Source organism: Perca flavescens, chromosome 8 (assembly GCF_004354835.1).
Source record: "Perca flavescens isolate YP-PL-M2 chromosome 8, PFLA_1.0, whole genome shotgun sequence".
NCBI lineage: Eukaryota > Metazoa > Chordata > Actinopteri > Perciformes > Percidae > Perca > Perca flavescens.
In genome coordinates this window covers 7,617,184-7,637,578 of record NC_041338.1, presented here as the reverse complement: position 1 = coordinate 7,637,578, position 20,395 = coordinate 7,617,184, and the positions used below count along the sequence as shown (strand labels likewise).

Below are 20,395 nucleotides of genomic sequence, written 5' to 3'. Positions count from 1 at the left end.
TAACCCTAACCAACCGGGGGCGGGTGGTGGTTCAGCTGCCGGGGAGCTCGTGTGGGTGTGTATGTATGCAGCTTGTGAGCGCGCGCGTGCGTCAGTGTGTCCTGCCCGGTCCTGCCGTGAATTCTCCGCCGGTTTAAGCATGGAGGAGTTAGCCAGAGAGAGCATCAGCCTGCTGACTTCAGCTTCCGTCAAGCTGCCGCTGGACGCCGCGGCCGCAGGGCCTCGTCTCGGCTCCATGGGGGCCATCTTCATCATGCTGAAATCCGCCCTGGGCGCCGGGCTCCTCAACTTTCCCTGGGCGTTCGGGAGAGCCGGGGGCGTCCGCAGCGCAGTCACCGTCGAGCTGGTGGGCATTTTTTTTTAAATATATAAAAAAAAAAAAGATTACCGTAAAAGATTATATTTCTACTTTTAGAATATGAGGTCTCTGCATTTTTCGGGTCTCGCAATAATCTCAAAAATTGATGCTGCAAAACTGCTATGGCTATTTATTAAAAGAAAACAATATAGGTGACTTTTTATATTTATCTATATTGGAAGTTTGTTGTATGGGGAGATGCACTGAGTGCTGAGGTCCACTGAGATCAGTTAAGCAGATTGGGATCTGTTGCAGCTGACAGCAGAGACTTGACTTGGCCTCAGCAGCACCTTTTTTTAGATCCACATTATCTTCAAACGTCGATCTTTTCTTCTGTTGCTCAATTCTTTTCTCCAGCCTGTCTCTCGCACCACTGCGATATAAATCGATTTGGGGAGTTTTATTTTACAATGTCTTTTCCCCTTCTTGCCAAAACAAGAATTCATCGTGCATAACTTTTTTTTTCACCCCATTAGGTCATCACTTTTATCCTGAAAATTGACTTGATTCTAGTTCTGTGTAAAACATTACCAGACTCTCCACAAATCCCAGCATACAGGGTTATTAATGTGGATGTGTGAAATTCTGCTCGGGAACCTGTGCACTCTAGTTTTGGAGATTGTCCTGAGGGGAATGCAGAAACTCATTCTGAGAAGCAAACCAAGCCTTCCTCTGTTACCAGTTTTTGTATAGGCCTAACTCTACAGATTAAACCATAGTCCAAGCGTTCAATAGAAACATATCAATCATTCATATAATATTTTTAGTTTATAGTTTTATATATTAGTTCATAGGCCTATCCCAATTCCCAATTTTGTAGCTCCTCGATCCTCGCCGGAGGAGCTATAATGGAGGATACACCGGTGGCATGTAAATAAAAGAGGTGTGTCACACAGAAAGAGGGAGAGGGTAAGAGAGCTGCAAAGATCAGGGAGCTGCAAAGAGAGCTGCAAAGATCAGGCTTATCAATAAAGTTGTCAACTATTAAATGAACCATCAACTATTCTCTGATTCCAGTATCTTAAAATGGAATATTTTCGAGTTTATTTAGTCCTTTGTTACAGTAAACTGAACATCTTCAACTTGTGGCCAAAACAAGACACTTGAGGATGTCATCTTGGGCTTTGGGAAACACTGATTGACATTTTTTCACCATTTGACATTTCATAAACCAAACAACTAATCAATTAATCGAGAAAATAATCAACGGCTTAATCTTTAATTAAAATAATTGTTAGATGTAGTAGTAGTAGTAGTATTAGAGTAGGGGTGCCCGGATTGCAGTTATGTTCGCGGCCCCGTGGTTAATCCATGGATCAGGCTGTTCAGGTCATGAAAATGACTCCTGGCATAGCAGAGAGCAGAGCTGCTGCCCACAGCTTCATTTGTTGTCAGACAAGTGCATTCCCTTAAGAGAGATGCTGTGCGCAGGAAGAGCAGCATAACTTTACTATTTCAAATTATAAAGTTTTAATTCTGTTCCCTCTGTCAAGTTTCTAACTACAGTTTTTAGTTTTGATGCTTAAATGTCCAACGATATTTGCTGCAGTGACATTACTGGACGCATGGAAATGTTTACAACTACTGAAAGCAGCCTGTCATTCAAGTGTTGCGTACGGTAACTTGGCCTACTTTGGATGTATCGTGAGCTAAACCGGGTATCACCGTCACTGTGTCACGAGCCAAAGCATTATACATACATATATTTGTATAATATTTGTTGTAGAAACCAAAGTTATAATAATACTAAGTTAGATTTAAATAGAGCCTTTCATAAAACCGAAGTAAGCTTTACACAAGTACAGCGGGACCAAAATAAAACGGTAGGCCAACACGGACTGAAGTTAAATAAATAAAACTGGGCGCTAAATGGAAGGGAGACGTATTTTCTTGTAGGCTTCTGACTGACAACCACGTCTCGCAGTTATTTTATGAATGAAATAGACCTATTGCATATTGGTCTAGGATGAAGAGGGCCAATTCAGGGTTGGTTTTGAATCCTTTTATAATCCCGTAATTGGCTCCATCTGTTAAAAACAGCAGTCAGTCTCCGCTACAGCCTGCTTGCCATGAGTATGCTGTTTCCCAAGCCGCAGCCCCAGCTCCCCGATTTTAAGCCGCATTTTTACCTATTGGATTCAGACGGTGAGAGTCTCATGAACTTTTTTCCGATCTTTGCGTGAAGAGGACCTTGCCTTGGCCAAACACCACATGGAGGTTCGCTGGGAGGCTACTACTAGTTTTGCCATCCTGTCTCCAAGCCTGTTAGACCCCAGCAGTCAGTCAGTTACCACGCTGCCGAGGCCGGTTCAGCGTTTCAATCTCTTCGCTGGCTGGCGCTCCAGAGTCGCCGCCGCCGACCTACAGTCTGTCCTCAAAGCCCTCTTTGCCATCCAGTGCCTCAGAGCCCCCTGCTGACCGGCCTTCCAGAGTCCTCGCTGTGCAGTGGCCCAGAGCCCGGGCTGTCCAGCGAGCCATAGCTTTCGTTGCTTTCCAGCATTCGAGAGACTTTGCCGGTGTTTGGCGACCCAGAGACTTTGCCTATTCCCGGCACCCGTCGTGTTCTCTTCTGTTCTGTTTCCCTCTTTACTGTCTCATGTGTTGTGGTATCTGTGTTTTGCCATGTATGTTTCATGCTTAGTTTACTGTTTTATTTTGTTGTCTCTCTGTTTCTCCTGTGTCTTGTTTTACTTCCTGCCTCGTGTTTTCCCGCCTTTGTGATTGTCTGCCCCGCCCTGATGTGTTCCACCTGTTCTTCAGCCCTCATGTCACCTGTCCCTTGTTTTACCCTCGTTACCTTGTGCATTTAGTCTCTCTGCTGTCTTTGTCTCTTGTCGGTACATTGTCTTCCCTCCCTGTCATTCCCTGTGTCGCTTTTTCCTGGTTGTTTTTGCCTTTTCATGTCTTCTGGTTTTCTAGTGGTCATGTGTAAGTCTTTTGTTAAATAAGTCCTCTTCTCTACAGTTTTGGGTCCGAGCCTTGTTTTTTCCCAGACACTGTGAAACTAAACAATACAATAAATGTGCTGTAAAACAAACCGTAAGGCTATTGCAAATAGGCTAAAAAGCTTTATGCTTGGTTTTATATAGGCTAACAGTGTTGTTATGAGAAACCTCTTTCACACTACAGTCTTTTAGCTCAGCGTTATCCCACATTAATAGAGGGTTAAGCTTTTTGTATTAGTTATTTCATAAGATTGTAAAATATGTTTAGCTCATTATGCACTGTTAAAGAGCTCTGACGTATATTCTCCATAATAAATTCCTAGACCGTGTAATTGGTGCTAAATGAGGTGAAATACCTAAATCGGATGTTTTTTTTTTCTCCTTACTTCACAATCAGGCCAGGTCTCCCCATTACTTTGCAATGGCTCTAACTGGACACTTGACTAGGGATGTCACAATAACAGAAATTTCATATCCGATACCAATACCGGTGAAATTCCACGATTCTCGATACCTTTTCACAGATATCACAGAAAAGAAGGAAATTAAACAAAGAACAATTAAAAGCTAAAAGGGAAAGTGAAAGACAACGGGCGAAATCAACAGATGGAGACAATTACGGGGATTGTAAAAGATTACAAAAATGTCCCCAAATTGGCCCTCGGGTCATTCATAAAATAACTTTAGATTGCACGATTTGGTTGTATATAGTAGCCAACATTAAATTATGTCCCCCTTACATTTAGCGCGGATGTTTTATTCCTTTTAGTCCGTCTTTGTGTTGGCCTACTATTTTCTTCTCCCTTGTCCCCCTGTACCTGTGTAATGCGTCATTGGGTTTCATGAAATATGATATATAAATCAAAGTTATTATTACGTTGGTTGCTACAAAAACCTCTTAACGTTAATGCTTTGGCTCGTGACACAGTGACAGTGATACCTGGTTTAGCTCACGATACATCCAAAGTAGGTTAATTAGTTCACTATGACCACTTATTTGGTCATAACTTAAGAATTTCTATGCAATATATAATAGGATAAAATGATGAAGTGGTGACATTTTTTTTACCCCAAAGGTCAACTTTACTGTGACATCATAATGTTCTGCAGATACTCTAGCCATTATTATTTAAAAAGCCATAAATCTGGAACAGAAGGGGAAACATTTGGTCAGACACAGTGAATTGGTCCCCACCTTGAAATGGTGGTGATTGTATCAATCTTCTGTGCAGCTGGTTTGAAGATGTGTGAAGCATTCACATTTCGGCAAGAAAATTCAATCCCTTCTTCACTACGTATAAGTCTGGACAGACATGGATGTAAACTGTGACTTGACTGGTTGGTGGAGGCATACAACTGCAAGGAAGTAATTCTAGGTTTTCTTTGACAAAAGACACAATTATCAAATGTTGAATGTTAGAGCTAGACTTGTAAATCTGTATGTCAGTTCAAAAATGTCAAACTAGATTTGAGGTAATAAGGAAATTGTGTCCACCAGAGAGCACTGACAAGTTGATTTCTAACTGCAAAATGTCCAACTCCTTATGTATCTTGGTCACAATAACAAAAAAAAAAAATATATATATATTTTATCGTTCATGTGTCTATGTAAAAAAGGTTCTATTACCATGCCCTATCTGATGTTATTATTTAACTGAGACAAATGTGCTGCAACACATATACTGCACCAATGTAGCGTGGTTGTCCCATTTTTCTACAAACTAAAACCTTAGCCATCAGAGTAATTTGTAAGATGCTACAATCGCATAAGTTAAACTTAAGATATTTGGTCATTTGGTGTGGATAAATGCCCATTTTGGGCATACCAGTGTTTCATTTTGACTGTGGCGAATGATATCCTGCCTTAAATTGTGTCATCTGTATCTCTTGGCTCCATCATTCTGCCTTCCTTCTTCCTCTCAGGTCTCCCTCGTGTTCCTGATCAGTGGTCTGATCATCCTGGGCTACGCCTCGTCCATCAGCGGCCAGTGCACGTACCAGGCGGTGGTGAAGGAGTTGTGTGGGCCAGCCATTGGCCAGCTCTGTGAGATCTGCTTCGTCTTCAACATCTTCATAATCTCTGTGGCCTTTCTGGTTATAGTCGATGACCAGCTGGAGAAGTGTGAGTTGGAGAGTCTGTAGTGTGCAGGCCTTAAATGCCTCATATTATGCTAATTTTCAGGTTTATAATTGTATTTATAGGTCGACCAGAATAGGTTTCCATGGTTTAAATTTCAAAGAACACCATATTTTTGTTGTACTGCACATTGCTGCAACTCCTCTTTTCACCCTGTGTGTTGAGCGCCCTGTTTTAGCTACAGAGTGAGGCATCACCCTTCTATTCCATCTTTGTTGGGAGTCACACATGCGCAGTACCTAGGTAGGGACTAATACCCAGTCAGAAGCAGAGTAGGGCGGGCCTTGACGAGCATGCTAGTGTGATCCAAAACAAACCCGCTTCAGCCGGTAACCACTTTGGCTCAGCCGTACATGTTCGAACCCGAGTCTGATCCCAAAACACAGGCAGAACAACCCCAACCAGCTTCGCAACGTAGACTGGAGACGTTTCAGAGTGGTAAGTTATATAAATGTTAACAAATTAGTCTTTCAACATGTCTGGTAGACATGGGGATAAAGCTATCTGAACTCTTCGGGCCTCCGCTCTAACTAGTTTGGTTTGAGGGCGTGCCACACTAGCATCTATAAGCGAGCATAACGTGTTACAAAGTGACACAAAAGGATGCGCTTTTGTGTACTACAATAGAGCTGTTTGGAGCAGTTAGTGAACAGTGTTTTCTGTTGGAGATGGTAACTCCCTTTGGGGTGGACTTTGGGCTTTTTCACTTTGTAAACCTATCACATGCACACAAAAAAGCTATATTACACAATAAAGGGTAATAGCCAAAAACATAATATGAGCACTTCAACACTAAGCGTTGATTTGTACTTTTTTGGCTCCATCATTACTATTAATTTTTGTAAATAACCCATTTGCGTTTGAACAGACCTCTTTCCTAAAATTACCTTCTGTGGTTTCCGAGTGCCAGATATGTCGCCCAAAATCAAGCCGAGGCCATTGGGAAAAGGAAACCTAATGTGGTTTTGACCAATTCTTTAATTTGAGTCTGTTGCCTTTTTGAACTTGACTTTAAAACGCTTGATGTTTTTTTTTATAGTGGACCAGCTCGACTATTTCTCTCTGAATTAATAGTAGTTAAAGTTGATAAAATCTCTTCCCTCTTGTTATATCAGAGAGGATGAATGTTATGTGTTCTCGCTTGGCTGTTGTCTCCTCCCAGTTAAAGGTCAGATTCAGTGTTTCCCCTTGGTTGACTGCTTTAGCCTGGCGGATGGGTCCGTTCTCAATTAAACACTTTAAATAGCCCCTATTATATTCCTTTTCAGCATTGTATTTGTACTTTTGTGGTCTAGTAGAATTGGTTGTACATGCTTTGATGTTCAAAAAACACATTATGTTTCTCATACTGCCCATTGCTGCAGCTCCTCTGCCTGAAACGCTCTGTCAGAGCTCTTGGCCCGCCGTCCTGAAAAGCCCAGTCCGCTCTGATTGGTCAGCTGGCCCACTCTGTTGTGATTGGTCAACCAAATTCAAACCAGCCACTTGGTGGGCTGTGCTTGCTCAGGCAGCGCCTATGGGTAGCCCATTTGAGAAACTGCGCTGACTTTCTCAATCAGTAACATCACTTATTGACGAATTTCAAACAGGAATACGGGCGAGGCGTTTTCAAGCAGTTGAGAAAAAGTGCTGTCGGTGGTAGAGAATGCTCCATTTGTAGTGAGTCTTTTTTTGTTGTACTTTATACATCTATTATTAGGGTTGGGTACCGAGCTTTGTACTATTTTGGGTACTGACCAAATTACATCGGTACTACCGAGGACCGATTCACGTTAAATCAAATTGAGCCAAATTTCAGTACCTGTAAGCGCAAGCTTATCTGTGCCGAACGTGTGTGAACGAAATGACATTGCCTCAGCAGTTTTTTTTTTTTATGTTAAAGGTGCTGTAGGTAGGATTGCGAAGATCCAGGACTTAGCCAAAAGAATTACCATCAACAACTTCTCAGTCCCTCCCCCCTTTCTGCTAAAGCCCAAAACGGTCTCCTAAGCCCCTCCCCCCAACAAGGGAGAATGAATGTGTGTACATGAGCTAGAGTTTAGATTCTCCAGCCTGAACTGGACGATATTTCCCGCCACAATCCAAATGCTTGATCGGAGCCCTGGATCAAGCATTTGTGTTTTTTTTAATCATTACTTTATTAGCCTAATTAGGTGGGGAGAAAGCTATGCCATAATCATGCGCAGCGTCTCCTCCACTCGCACGCATCACACCGGGCCAGCTGTGCTGTATTGTGTAGCTTAAGTGCAACATGGCTAGGCCAGGCCTGTGCAATTATAGGGGAAATAGTGAGATTTATGTTTCTTGCTTCGTTGAGCGTAACCTGATTGTACAGTAGGGCTGGGACGATACGCTTTTGTCCCGATTCTTTCACCGTACATGGGTGCTGATTCGATTTGTATTGCCATTTTCATTCATTGCGATTCTAGAAGTATTGCGATTCGATAGTATTGATATTTTCTTTTCCTTCTGTGTATTATTCAACAATAATACATATATTATTCAAATTCACTAATCTTCAACAAAAGTTGAATAATACACTTCTAGAGACAGTCTATCATGAGACATTTCTAAAAAACGAATAGTTTTCTAAAGAAGAATGCACATCACAAGTCAGTCAGTTTGACATTTATGTTGTTTGTAAAGAAGTACATAACATGGATTTACTGCATTTTCTGCTGTCGCTCTGTTTAGCTGGAAACGGATATGATGTAGTCGGCAGCGGTACCGTAAAACGGGAAATATTTTGGTCAATCATGGGTTAAAAAAAAAAATATTCTGGGGAAAATAATAGATTTTAAAAATCATTACAAAAAATAATCCCGATACATACGATTTTTTTTGTCATTTTTATTGTTGTTGTTCAGATTGTGTTGAAATAGCCACCGATATTTGGTCTGAACCAGGTGTCTCCTTCCTGCCCAGATCATCAGAACAGTTGACTTCTCATGTTCCTTATATCTTTGGGACAGATTTAGCATGGTCTTTCCTTCCTAGATGTTGACTTCTGCGCTTGCATGTCCTGTCTGTGTGTTCTTGTTTCCCCGTTAGTGTGCGGCTCCCTGTACGAGCTGATAACTGGTTTGCCGGAGTCAGAGATGCCGTACCACGTCTACACAGACCAGCGCTTCGGCCTGGTGCTGCTCTGCATCTTCCTCATCCTGCCGCTGTCCATCTCCAGAGAGATCAGCTTTCAGAAATACACCAGGTCAGCTGTCCCGTGGCACATGTGGGAGTGCAGGCGTGTGTCACTTCCAATTGTTTGTCCACATGCATATGATTTAGAAATAAGACACAGAAAAGGATTATTGTCCGTTTTTATCATTTGGGATTTTAAGTTATTATATCATTTTTCTGAGTTTTATCCATCTTCGTCCGCTTATCCGGTGTCGGGTCGCGGGGGGAGCAGCTTTTTCTGAGTTTTAGTCAAATTTAATTGTAGTTTTAGTGTGGGTTTAAAAAAAAAAGCTGCTATTTTTTATTTAGATTTTATTCAGGGTTTCTGCATGGTCTAAAGAAGTCTTAAAATATTTCAAAACTTTAGGCCAAAGTCTGACATTTGCTGAAGTATTGTGTTCTAGGTCTTAAATAATTTCAAACCGGCTACGCTATCTATAATGCTCTGTTTTTTAATTCCGTGGTGTTGTAGTTCTTTCTGTCTCTAGTCCAAATATAATTACGCTGTATTACGGCTAAAAACAAGACCCACATGCAACTCATATTGCAGCCAATCAGTTTTCGTGTTATTGGTGCTAGTCTCTTTTGGATTGTACCACAGACATGAAACAGATTTTATTCTTCAGCTATGGGAAAGTGCAAATTTAGCAATACTTGTCTTGAAAAAGGTGATAAAGGTCTAAAATTTCATTCATTATGGTCTTAAGAAGGCCATTAAAAGTCTTAAAGGTCCCATGACATGGTGCTCTTTGGATGCTTTTATATAGACCTTAGTGGTCCCCTAATACTGTATCTGAAGTCTCTTTCCCAAAATTCATCCTTGGTGCAGAATAATAGCCACTAGAGCCAGTCCCACAATGAGCTTTCCTTAGGATGTGCCATTTCTGTGTCTGTAGCTATTGAGGAGGAGAGAGGGGGGGCAAGGTGGAGGGTGGGGTTGTGGCCTTGACCAACTGCCACTTTGCTCGTTTGAAAGCCATGATGTCTCTCTCTCATGGGTAGGCTAAATTCTCTGGGCGGGCAAAGCAGAGAAAGGGGAGGTAACCTTGCTCCTTATGAGGTCATTATGATTCCAGATCGGCCCATCTGAGCTTTCATTTTCTCAAAGGCAGAGCAGGATACCCAGGGCTCGGTTTACACCTATCGCCATTTCTAGCCACTGGGGGACCATAGGCAGGCTGGGGGAACGCATATTAATGTTAAAAAAACCTCATAAAGTGAAATTTTCATGCCATGGGACCTTTTTAAATTTGAATTGGTGAAACCTGCAGAAACTTTGTTATTAGGGGCCAAGCAGCGACCCTATTGTTTTTGCCAGTACTATTATTATTCTTCATCCGTACCGGTATTGAACGTTTTTGAATGATACTTATCCCTAGTGTTCAGTTTTCAGTAATCCAGCCATCCATTGCACTTTGCCTAAATGTCTCGGTGTTTGTCTGAGTTCTCTCTGAACCAGGTGCCTTGTCTCTGTCCTCTCACAGTGTTCTAGGCACTCTGGCTGCAGCCTACCTGACCATTGCCATCATCATCAAATACCACACCACGCCTTCTGTTCTGGTTCACATCACCCCTCTCACTAGTGGGTAGGTGTGTGTGTGTGTGTGTGTGTGTGTGTGTGTGTGTGTGTGTGTGTGTGTGGGCGGGGAACAAGAAATGATGGGGTCCAGGGCTCCAAATAATCTTATTTGCTCCACCTGTCACATGTCAAAATTAGTCTATATAAAATGTGTCTAGCTGCAGACACATTCAATGCTGTAGCAAACTCGTTTTCAGTCTTGCACAGCTATGTTTGTTTTTTTAAGAACTGAGTTAAATAGAGTTAAATAAAAATGCCTATTGCTCTTTTTTTTTTTTTTTTTCGTTTTTAAATGTAAAGCTACAGCCAGGAGATGGTTAGCATACAGACTGGTAGCAGGGGGAAATGGCCAACTAAACTACAACTTGTTGTTTTTTATGTATGGATTAAACGACTTGAGATTTTACGTGTTAATTAGAGCTGGTAAGTGGATTTTGCGTCAGATGTTTAACACAAAACGATCTGAAAAGTTGGAAAAGGGCAGACACCTCCACAAAATACGTGGCAGGTGATTGGATGAACCATCTGTCTATCACGGGCTAGTCTCGCATTGCTAGACCCCCACAGCGCTGTGGAGTAAGGTCTGGCTGCACCACACATACATTCTAAAAGTGCATTTCTTTAAACCAATCACAATCATCTGGGGCGCCGCTGAACTCCGGACGCAGGGACCTCGCAAATAAAACTCCACATACAATATGAATTGAAGTTAACTGTTCACACAATACAGTAACGTGAGCTTTTTAAATTAGCTGGATGTATGGTTACATGTAATTTGCTCTTACCAGTGTATGGCTGTGTGTACTTCGTCGTCCTTAGAGAGTAAATGCTGTAAACATTTTCTTTTGTAAATCTTCCCCAAAAGAAGCAGGCACGATCACATTTTTTCTAAACTAGCCATTTTCCGCATGTAGCTTAGCTGGAAAGGTATTTTCTTTTCTTTCTTTTTTTTCACCGAAGAGAAGGAATTTTGATAATGCCAACACAGAGAGCGGCATGAGCCAGGAATCGGGTAAAGAAGAGTGAAAACATCTTTTCCATCGAGAAAAGCCTTTGGTGTCGGTCTTTCGCTTCTTTCAGTTAAAAAATACTCTCCAGTTCTGATAGAACTGATGCTGTTGCAGCATCTACGCTAACGAACAACATACTCTGTACCTATCAAAAGTCTATTACTAAATTCTTGTCGGTGAATGTAGGCTCAGCAGCCTGTATTTACTGTTTCTGCATGACTAAAGCAAGGTGTATGATCTGCCTTCAAACCTCAGTAGTTTTGGGTGGAAATGAAGAAAAGAAAACGAGAACATGTTTTGATGTCTTTTTAAAAAGTAAAGTTTTGTATTTGAGGTTGTCTTGTCTATGCCATAAATACACTTAATGCCCACAGCTAGTTCATATAGTGAGGTTGCTTCCAGGTAATATAACTGTCATGCGTCTCATCCATTAATCAGCTTGAATCCAGGCCACAAGGACAGAAAAGTAGATGGAAAGCGTTCTGCTCGCTCCTCTCCTTAACCCTTGTGTTGTTTTCCCGTCAACCTTTTTTTCGACGCCTTTTTTCCACAGTTTGTCTTTGCTTTTTCCAACGTATTAAATTGTTACATTTTTCTTCTACACATTTTCAGCACTTATTTCTACGTCCCATATTTTCTGATATAAAACAAAAATTGAAAACGGGTCAATGTGACCCAAAGTCAACACGAGGTTTAGAAGCCCCGTGTCACTGTTAACGGCGCTCTGTCTGGCTCACTGACTTACCTGGGCTGCTCTTGTCAGCCGTGCGCCTGTGATTGACGGATGAACTCTGTGGTTATGTGTCTCTAAATGCCACGGCATTATGATTGATGCCCTAATAATAGCTTATATCTTCTTCTCATTGTCGTGGTATTTGTAAAGTCCAGAAAAATGACTGGTGTCTCCTGTCTCTTTACAGGATCAGCTCCTGGGCCTCCATGTTCAGCGTCATCCCGACCATCTGCTTCGGTTTCCAAGTAAGTGCAACAATCTTAAATGTATTCATGTACGAGCCTTTGAGACTGGGTTAACATGTGTTTGGAACATCATGCTGTGGTAAGGCTGCAGGCTACTGAGCGTGCAGCTGTGTGAGAAGGTTTATGTATGCATGCTTCGGCTATGGTGTCCAAACAGCAAATACATGGATGTGACTACATTATGAAGTGATTACCCAGCAAGCTATAAAGTGTGAAATCTCCATAACCATTTGACCCTAAAGGGATGGTTCACCCAAATTACAGAAATTACAGTATTGAGATATTTCTTTTGGGTTTTACAATATTTGTCCATGTCTGTCGCTGACAAAGTGTTAATAGCTGTCCCTAACGGCAAAACTTGGAGTGCAAACTCTGCTGTCATAGAGAAAACAAAATGCAATAATTAGGGGTTTCACGATTTTGATTCTAAATCCAAAATCGATTGAACGGAGTCCGTCTCTGTGAGTGTGATGTGAATCCGTCTCTGTACTCGGTCCGGTTCTGCTGGTTGATTAACGCAGATATTTGCTGATTGCTCTCATCGCCGGATGTGTGGCGCATGGTGCACCGCCATCAATCCACGAGGCACGTCTGTGATTTCTACACATTTTAATAATGTGATATTTCGTGAGTAAAATCTGTACCTGCAATGTCACCAGTAACATTTCTCTGTCAGGTACATGTAGCAGTACAATGTTTGTCCTCTGAAGTTGAAGTACACAGTAAGTCAGTGGTATACAGTGGGGTTGCATATTAGGTGCTCTGGGGGCCTTCTGTAAGTCATTTTGGGGTTCTGGAGAAAGCTACAAGCAGCAATGCCACAGGCGAAGCAATCTGCCCGATCTAGTCTATATATCGACGACGATTCATTTATGGGATTGTTCTAGGGCTGGGCAATATATCGATACTATATCGATATCGTGATATGAGACTAGATATCATCTTAGAGTTTGGATATCGTAATATCGTGAGATAGATAGATAGATAGATAGATAGATAGATAGATAGATAGATAGATAGATTGATTGATTTCTTTTATTGATCCCAAAAAAATGGGAAATAATGGTGTTGCAGCAGCAAAAATATCAGACACACAGCACACATACAGAGTATACATTAAATAATAGGAAACAATATACATTAAATAATAATTGAATACTACACAAGCAATATTTAAAATATATACAATTTGGAAATAAAATGTACAACTGATTCAACAGATATAGATAAAGTTAATGTACAAGTTGGGGAGTAAAAATGTACAACTGACATAAGTGTTGTCTTTTCCTGGTTTTAAAAGCTGCATTACAGTAAAGTGATGTACTTTTCTGAACTTACCAGACTGTTATTATTTGCCTTTTCCTCACTTAGACATTATGTCCACATGACTGATGATTATTTATCTAAACTCTAAGTGTGAAGATATTTTGTTAAAGCACCCAATGGTCAACCCTAGAATATCGCCGCAATATTGATATCGAGGTATTGTATATATACAAGAATATCATGATATCTGATTTTCTCCATCCATATCGCCCAGCCCTAGATTGTTCAGGTGCCGCCGGAGGTTCCGCCTGATGGCCCTCCGGATGTCCCTCATTTTCAGCTGGATGTCCCTCACCTTTCACTTTCTTTATTTATTTGATTAATAATTACTGGAATTTTTGGGTCTTTGTAAATTATTAAGTGTGGTCTAGACCTACTCTATCTGTGTCTTGAGATAACTCTTGTTATGATTTGATACTTGAAAAACCATTAATCAAACTATATTTATATAGTAAAATTAGAGTAAAATTCTCATCGCACACTTGGCAGCCAGAGAGAGATATTCCAGAGCTCGCCTCCCTACGTACACATTTTCCACCAAAACAAGTTCCTTCCCGAGGCTATTTTGCAGAGGCACCATATTTGCATCCGGTGCTTAGCGCTGCCCAAGACGATCCTGATTGGTTTTACGAAATGCCAATAAGCCAACAGCACGTTTTTCCTCCTATCCCGTATTGTTGTGTCGACTATCCAGGCCTTGCTCCTCACCGCTGTGGAGGAAGGTCTCGGCAATGTGAGACTAGCCCGATCCAAACCCAGGCCCAGGTTTTGAACGGGCACTGTACTAAGGAAACCCTGTCCTCACATTTTATTTTGAAAGAAATTCCATTCACCTCCATTGCTTTGGCTCGGAGGCAAACGTTTCATAGAAAACCTGGACAAATACTGTAAATCCATATATTCCAACGCCATATATTGAAGGGATACCAAAGTGATACAGAGTGTTTTTTTTTTCTTAACAATCTTTAGGACCTGGACTTCCTGAGGAGGGTGTGTTAAAGTGTAGTGAAGGTCAGCAGCCTGGGGCCGCTGTGCTCCGCGGGATCCCTGCTGCACAGTGAGCCTTTCATATTTAATAGCAGAGTAGAGTATGGGGGGAAAAGATCATTCTGTCAATCTAAAGCAAGACAGGCTGTGTGTCTAACTTCTCAAGTTGCCAAGGTAACCCCTGAGGGATGCTGGCAGGATCTAATAAAAGTAGGGGGAAAGTACTGTCCTCTTGCAAACCCCCCCCACACACACACACACAGACACGCTCCCTCAGAGTGAGTGATTGCACTGCAAGGGTTGAAAAGAGAGCTGATGAGATCTTGAGAGGAGCGGAGGAGGGGAAGACAGGAAATGGGAAGGGAGATTTAAAAACCTGGGCGATGGCAGCTGGGATCAAGTGGGGACGAGAGTCTGTATCCCGACCTCTGTGATGGTTTAACTCACCCCATTGTGCCGCTCGGAGCCCCTATCCTTCATTTAACTCCCTATCTCATCTCAGTTCATCTCACCGGCAGAGAGAGATCAGAGACAATAAGAACCGCTGGAATCCTCACCCTTGCACTCTGAGCTCCAAACAGATGAGGAAAAAAAAAATCCAAGGTTGGCTGCTAGGGTGGCCCCCCCCCCAATCTGTCTGACCAACAACTAGTCCCCACCATCCCTGGAGTTTATTCCAACCAAACATGGTAACAGTTGATATCACCCTTAATCTGTGTGTTTGTTCCAGTGCCACGAGGCGTCCATCGCCATCTACAGCAGCATGGAGAACCAGCGGCTCTCTCATTGGGTCTTCATCTCTGTGGTCTCCATGATCATCTGTCTCATCATCTATTCCCTTATAGGTCAGACAAGCTCCCACTTACATTATTCCGTGATTATAATGCACCCGATTTCTCTCGCCGCATTTCCAGTGCAACATCAGCAGTAAGGTTGGGCATCGTTTGGATTTTAACAACTCGGATTCTTCCTTTCCATTCCGGTTCTTATCGATTCTCGGTTGCGATTATTTGAGGGGTGACGTTCAAACTGGTCACACGCTTATTTCACAGATAAGAGGAACATTTTATTTTGATTCAACGGTGATTAACAGTTTTACCGTGCTTTTTTTTTCAACGTAAAAAGCCACACTTAAGAGCGCCACTTACTGTGATCAATGGCTGCAACACAATAAGTGCCTGGAAGTACTGTTCGCCGCTACCTAAACCCAAACTTGCTTGCTGTTAAATTTGGTAACGGTGATCTTATTCAAAACCAAATTCTCCAAAGAATTCCAATAAAAAAACGATTCCAACTTGGAAACTGTTCTCGATGCCCAATCCTAAGCAACATCAGGAAGGTGTGTGTGTGTGTGTGTGTGTGTGTGTGTGTGTGTGTGTGTGTGTGTGTGTGTGTGTGTGTGTGTGTGTGTGTGTGTGTGTGTGTGTGTGTGTGTGTGTGTGTGTGTGTGTGTGTGTTCATCTATAGCTACATGTATGTGGCTCACATCAAGGTGAAGTGAGGAGCATCCTTTGGATGGTGCAGCTTCTAGTCCTTTTTAAAAGGAGAATTTAAAGCAATTATGTCTTCATGAACAAGATTTTTAGCCAGTCTATGAATGGCAGTGTGGGTGAGTCCACTGCTTCGGTCGTAGCTGAAACATCTCAACATTGATTGGATGGGTTCCACCGACATTTTATTTAAATCTACAGATATTCGACGCCTCCAGACAATGGATTGTAATTGACCCTGACGCCGTTAAGAGGTTGACATTTGTGGTTTTGAGTGAAATGTCTCGACACCTATAGGATGGGTTGTCATGACACTTGTTACACACAGTAACGTCCTCCTCAGGATGACTTGTAATAACCTTGGTGATCCTCTGACTTTTCCTCAAGTGCCATTATCAGCTCCAAATTTCACTTTGGTTTAAGACCAAATACCTGTAAAATGATTGGCATTCCGATCAGCCTCAGCTGTACTTTGCCTTTAGAGCGAATTAGAAAAAAACTGTTAATCAATATACTTATACTACTTACTTGCATATTAGCGTAGTCATTGTGAGAAGGTTGGCATGTGGATGTTGCTTTTTTAGCTTCCTTATCTCTCTGTTGCAGGGGTTTATGGGTACCTGACGTTTGGAAAGGACGTGAAGGCCGACATCTTGATGTCGTACACCGGCGATGACATTCTGATGCTCATCGCCCGGCTGCTGTTTGGAGTCTCCATCATCACCATCTATCCCATCATCCTGCTGCTGGGCAGGTCAGGGACACGGCCTTAGTGAACTTCTCTCACTTCAGTCGACTCTTATAGAAAGACTCACTCTTTCTCACCTTTTCACGCAAATGAAATCATCCAAAGTAGTGCAGCGCAATCAGTTGCAATGTTATCGAAATCGCAATATGGACTAGTGCAACATTCATATCGCAGAGGGGGCGCAATATTTGTTGAAGCCAGAATGTGGGTCAACCATTTCGAATTAAGCATTGTGGTGCTGCAGAGACGTCCCAGTCTCATATCCTACAGACTAAAGAAAAAAATCCTTGTTTGGTACAGATCCTTTGCAAAATATCGCACAATAATCATTTTCAATTTAATATTTTTCAATGAAAAATGAGAATAATGATACAAAACTGATCGTTCCCTCCAATATCGTGAATCATACTGCAAGATATTTGATATTTTCCTCATATCGTGCAGCCCTAATCCAAAGTTATCAGAAATGTTTAGAGGAAGTTGAAATAGTCTTATTTACAGCAAACACAGACGCACACAGAACCTCGGATCTCCTCACATTCTCTGCCTGGGCCGCAGTGTTTACAGATGAAAGTGTTTTGGCTGCATAGAGACTTTCTTTAGCCGTACTGACTGATCAAAACCACACCCGTTCCTGCACATCAGGTCAGTCATCCAGGACCCCCTGCTGAGCTGGCGGCAGAGGCGCCACGGCGTGGTCACGGCGGCGTTTGAAAGCCGCAGCCGCTACACGCTGACAGTCCTGTGGATAACGGTGACACTGCTCATCGCCATGTACGTGCCGGACATCAGCAAGGTGATCAGCGTCATCGGAGGGATCAGCGCCTTTTTCATCTTCATCTTCCCAGGTAACAGTCTGCTTACACATTCATATACTATACACAAATGTGTTGCAACCCTTTAAACCCCGCCATGTGTTTGAACAGGACTCTGTTTGATGTTTGCCATGCAGTCTGAGCCAGTGTCCTGTAAGGCCAGGTGAGAATACACTTCATTTAAATGTTAATGTATTGTAAATATATACGTCTGGGTGATAATCCAAAGACATGCTCCATAGACTCAGCTGTGTGAGTGGGTGTTGATCATTCTTAGAGAAACCTTGATGATGTACAATTGTAAAATAGTTTTTGTGCTGGTATTGATGTGTGTGAGGACAGAACATGTGAACGGAGCGGTGAGAATTTCCGCCCCTCGCTCACTGAGCTGTTCATTACCCCTTCTCAATATTGCTCCGCTCTCAACTTCGATTTTATGCCGCTCTACTTAAAGCTTTAGTGCGTAACTTTTTCATATTAAAGAACGTCCGGTACATTCAAGCTGTTGTGAGCCAAATGAGTTGCTACAAAGCTAATTAAGGGTTAGGGTTCATCCGTGAAGAGAACATCGAATGTGAGCATTTGCCCACTCAAGTTGGTTACGACGACGAACTACAGAGAGAGAGAGAGAGAGAGACCCTAACACCAGATACGGACTGGTTTTCGGACAACCCCTCCCAATACAGTAAAACTGCAAATTTTAGAGTGGCATTTATCGTGGCCAGCCTAAAGGGCATTTTATAGTTGTGCGTAAAATCGACGGCGTAGCCCCAAAGACCCCTCTGCGTCTACGCCGGACCCTACGCCATAGCCTGATGCGCACCTCTCGAAAAATTTAACTCATACCTGCAAACTTGTCGCTTTTCGGCGAAAATCGATGTTTTGAATGGGAAAATGTCACCACGTGAATCGTGTAGATCCGAGTAGTTTTTATTTTGGGGGGTGGGGTCCAAGACCCGGTGCTAATACGGATATGATGACTATGACAATATTAAGTGTCACCTTTTTCAGCCCTTCCGAGTTGCAGGTATGGTAACTACACGTCGCAGCGACGCACGGCACTCGCCCGGTAGCGTTGCATTTCCCCCCGAATCATTTCCTGGTCCTCCTTCGTCCTGTCTTAATCTGCATTGCTATTTGTACTAGTTGTGAATACGCAGGCCATAAGAATAAAATGGGCTGTTTTTTGTTGTTGTTGGCTCACTTTTAGTCACGACATGCTAACCGGCAACAAAGGATTCCATTGACTACGCTAAGCTAAGCTAGCACTGGTGCTGCCGGACTAAGACAATGCATGCACTGAGACAAAAATGTGTTTGCCCACCTATATAAATATAGAGGAGACGGTGAATAACCCTATTTCAACAAATGGTGGCGTATTCCTTTAAGGGCTCCTTGGCTTATAAAACGTTGAAGACCCCTGGACTAAAGGGATGATGCTTTGGTTTTTTTCCTGACTGATCTGAGAGATGATTGCAACATATGCTTCAGTTGTTATATTTGTCTTTGCCTCTTGTACCTTCTCTCTCCTCTGCAGAGTCCCCCTCACAGTGTGGGGAGTGGTGACCCTGCTCTGCGGGACTTTCATCTTTGGCCAGAGCACCACCATCGCTTTCATGCAGGTCCTTGGAAAGATCTGACTGTTCCTCCTCCCTCACTGATCCGGGGCTTGTCATGCAGACAGGGTTGACTGGATCCTAATCCCTTTTCATGTCTCTTCCTGCAAAGCCCATGGGGAATTCTGGCCACCATGGAATTTAAAATCTCTGAATAATCGATATGAATATGTGATGAAGGCCTAAAGTACTAAACTCAGCAAAAAAGAAACGTCCTCTCACTTTCAACTGCTTTTATATTTTAAGCAAACTTAAAGCTGTAGTGTGTAGTTTCTGTCGCCCCCATGAGGAATTCTAAGTAATGACAACAAAACTGTCGGTGCGTCAACATGATACAAGCCTTCCGTGATCGCACACCACCCCCACCCCCAACTTGGGGGGTCCATAATCTCGCTCCTCCATACTTCTCTGAACTCAATCAGCCTTACATTCCAACCCGACCCCGCCGATCCTCTTCTTCCTCACTTCTTTCCAACTCCATCTGCCTGCCTGTCCACATTGGGTTTCAGAGCCTTCAGCCATTCTGCCCCTCTCCTTTGGAACTCCCTCCCTCTTTCCATCCGTACCATTGAGTGTCTCTCCCCACCTTTTAAAAAAAACTCCCTCAAAACTCCCCTATTCCAAAAGGCCTACCCCACATAACTCCACTGTCCATCGAATTCACGGATATATTGCATTCTTTTCATTTTCTATCTCAATTTTTAAGTTTGTTTTAATTATATTTGCCTTTTTAACTTTATGTTTGCTTCTTTTAACTCTAAGGTGTCCTTGGGTGCCATGAAAGGCGCCCATTAATAAAATGCATTATTATTATTATACATGATCTGCCACTGCGAGGACGATCAGCTGTCTGTCCTGTCTCCCTGTAGCGCTGTCTTAAGGCGTCTCAGAGTACGGACATTGCAATTGCCCTGGCCATGCCTCCTTGCAGCATGCCTAACACACACTAATGCAGGTTAACAGGGACCCTGGGCACCTTTCTTTTTGTGTTTTTCACAGTTTGAAACCTTTACAATAAAGATCTGTAAAGTTATTTGGATTTTTACTAAATTATCGTTGAAAAATGGACGTTTGTTTGTTTGCTGAGTTTATGTCTAAGACCTGTTAATATCCACTGTAGAGGCATATAAGACTGAGTTGACGGAGGTTGCTTGTGGTCGACACAACGGATGGGGAGGGAGGATATGTTGATGTTTCTGTATATTTGGATGTGTGTAAATAAGTCTTGT

The 20,395-nt window shown here is 42.5% G+C and overlaps 1 protein-coding gene across 1 annotated transcript; it reads left to right on the top strand.

The window, feature by feature from the left end:
- slc38a8a (solute carrier family 38 member 8a) lies at positions 1 to 19,446 on the top strand. The gene is made up of 10 exons (XM_028586523.1): positions 1 to 346; positions 5,227 to 5,425; positions 8,492 to 8,648; positions 10,102 to 10,203; positions 12,127 to 12,184; positions 15,228 to 15,342; positions 16,594 to 16,741; positions 17,381 to 17,583; positions 17,662 to 17,713; positions 19,088 to 19,446. Exons 1-10 carry the CDS (start codon positions 62 to 64, stop codon positions 19,188 to 19,190), a joined length of 1,422 nt encoding a protein of 473 aa, XP_028442324.1. The 5' UTR covers positions 1 to 61; the 3' UTR covers positions 19,191 to 19,446.
- Positions 19,447 to 20,395: the final 949 nt, after the last annotated feature.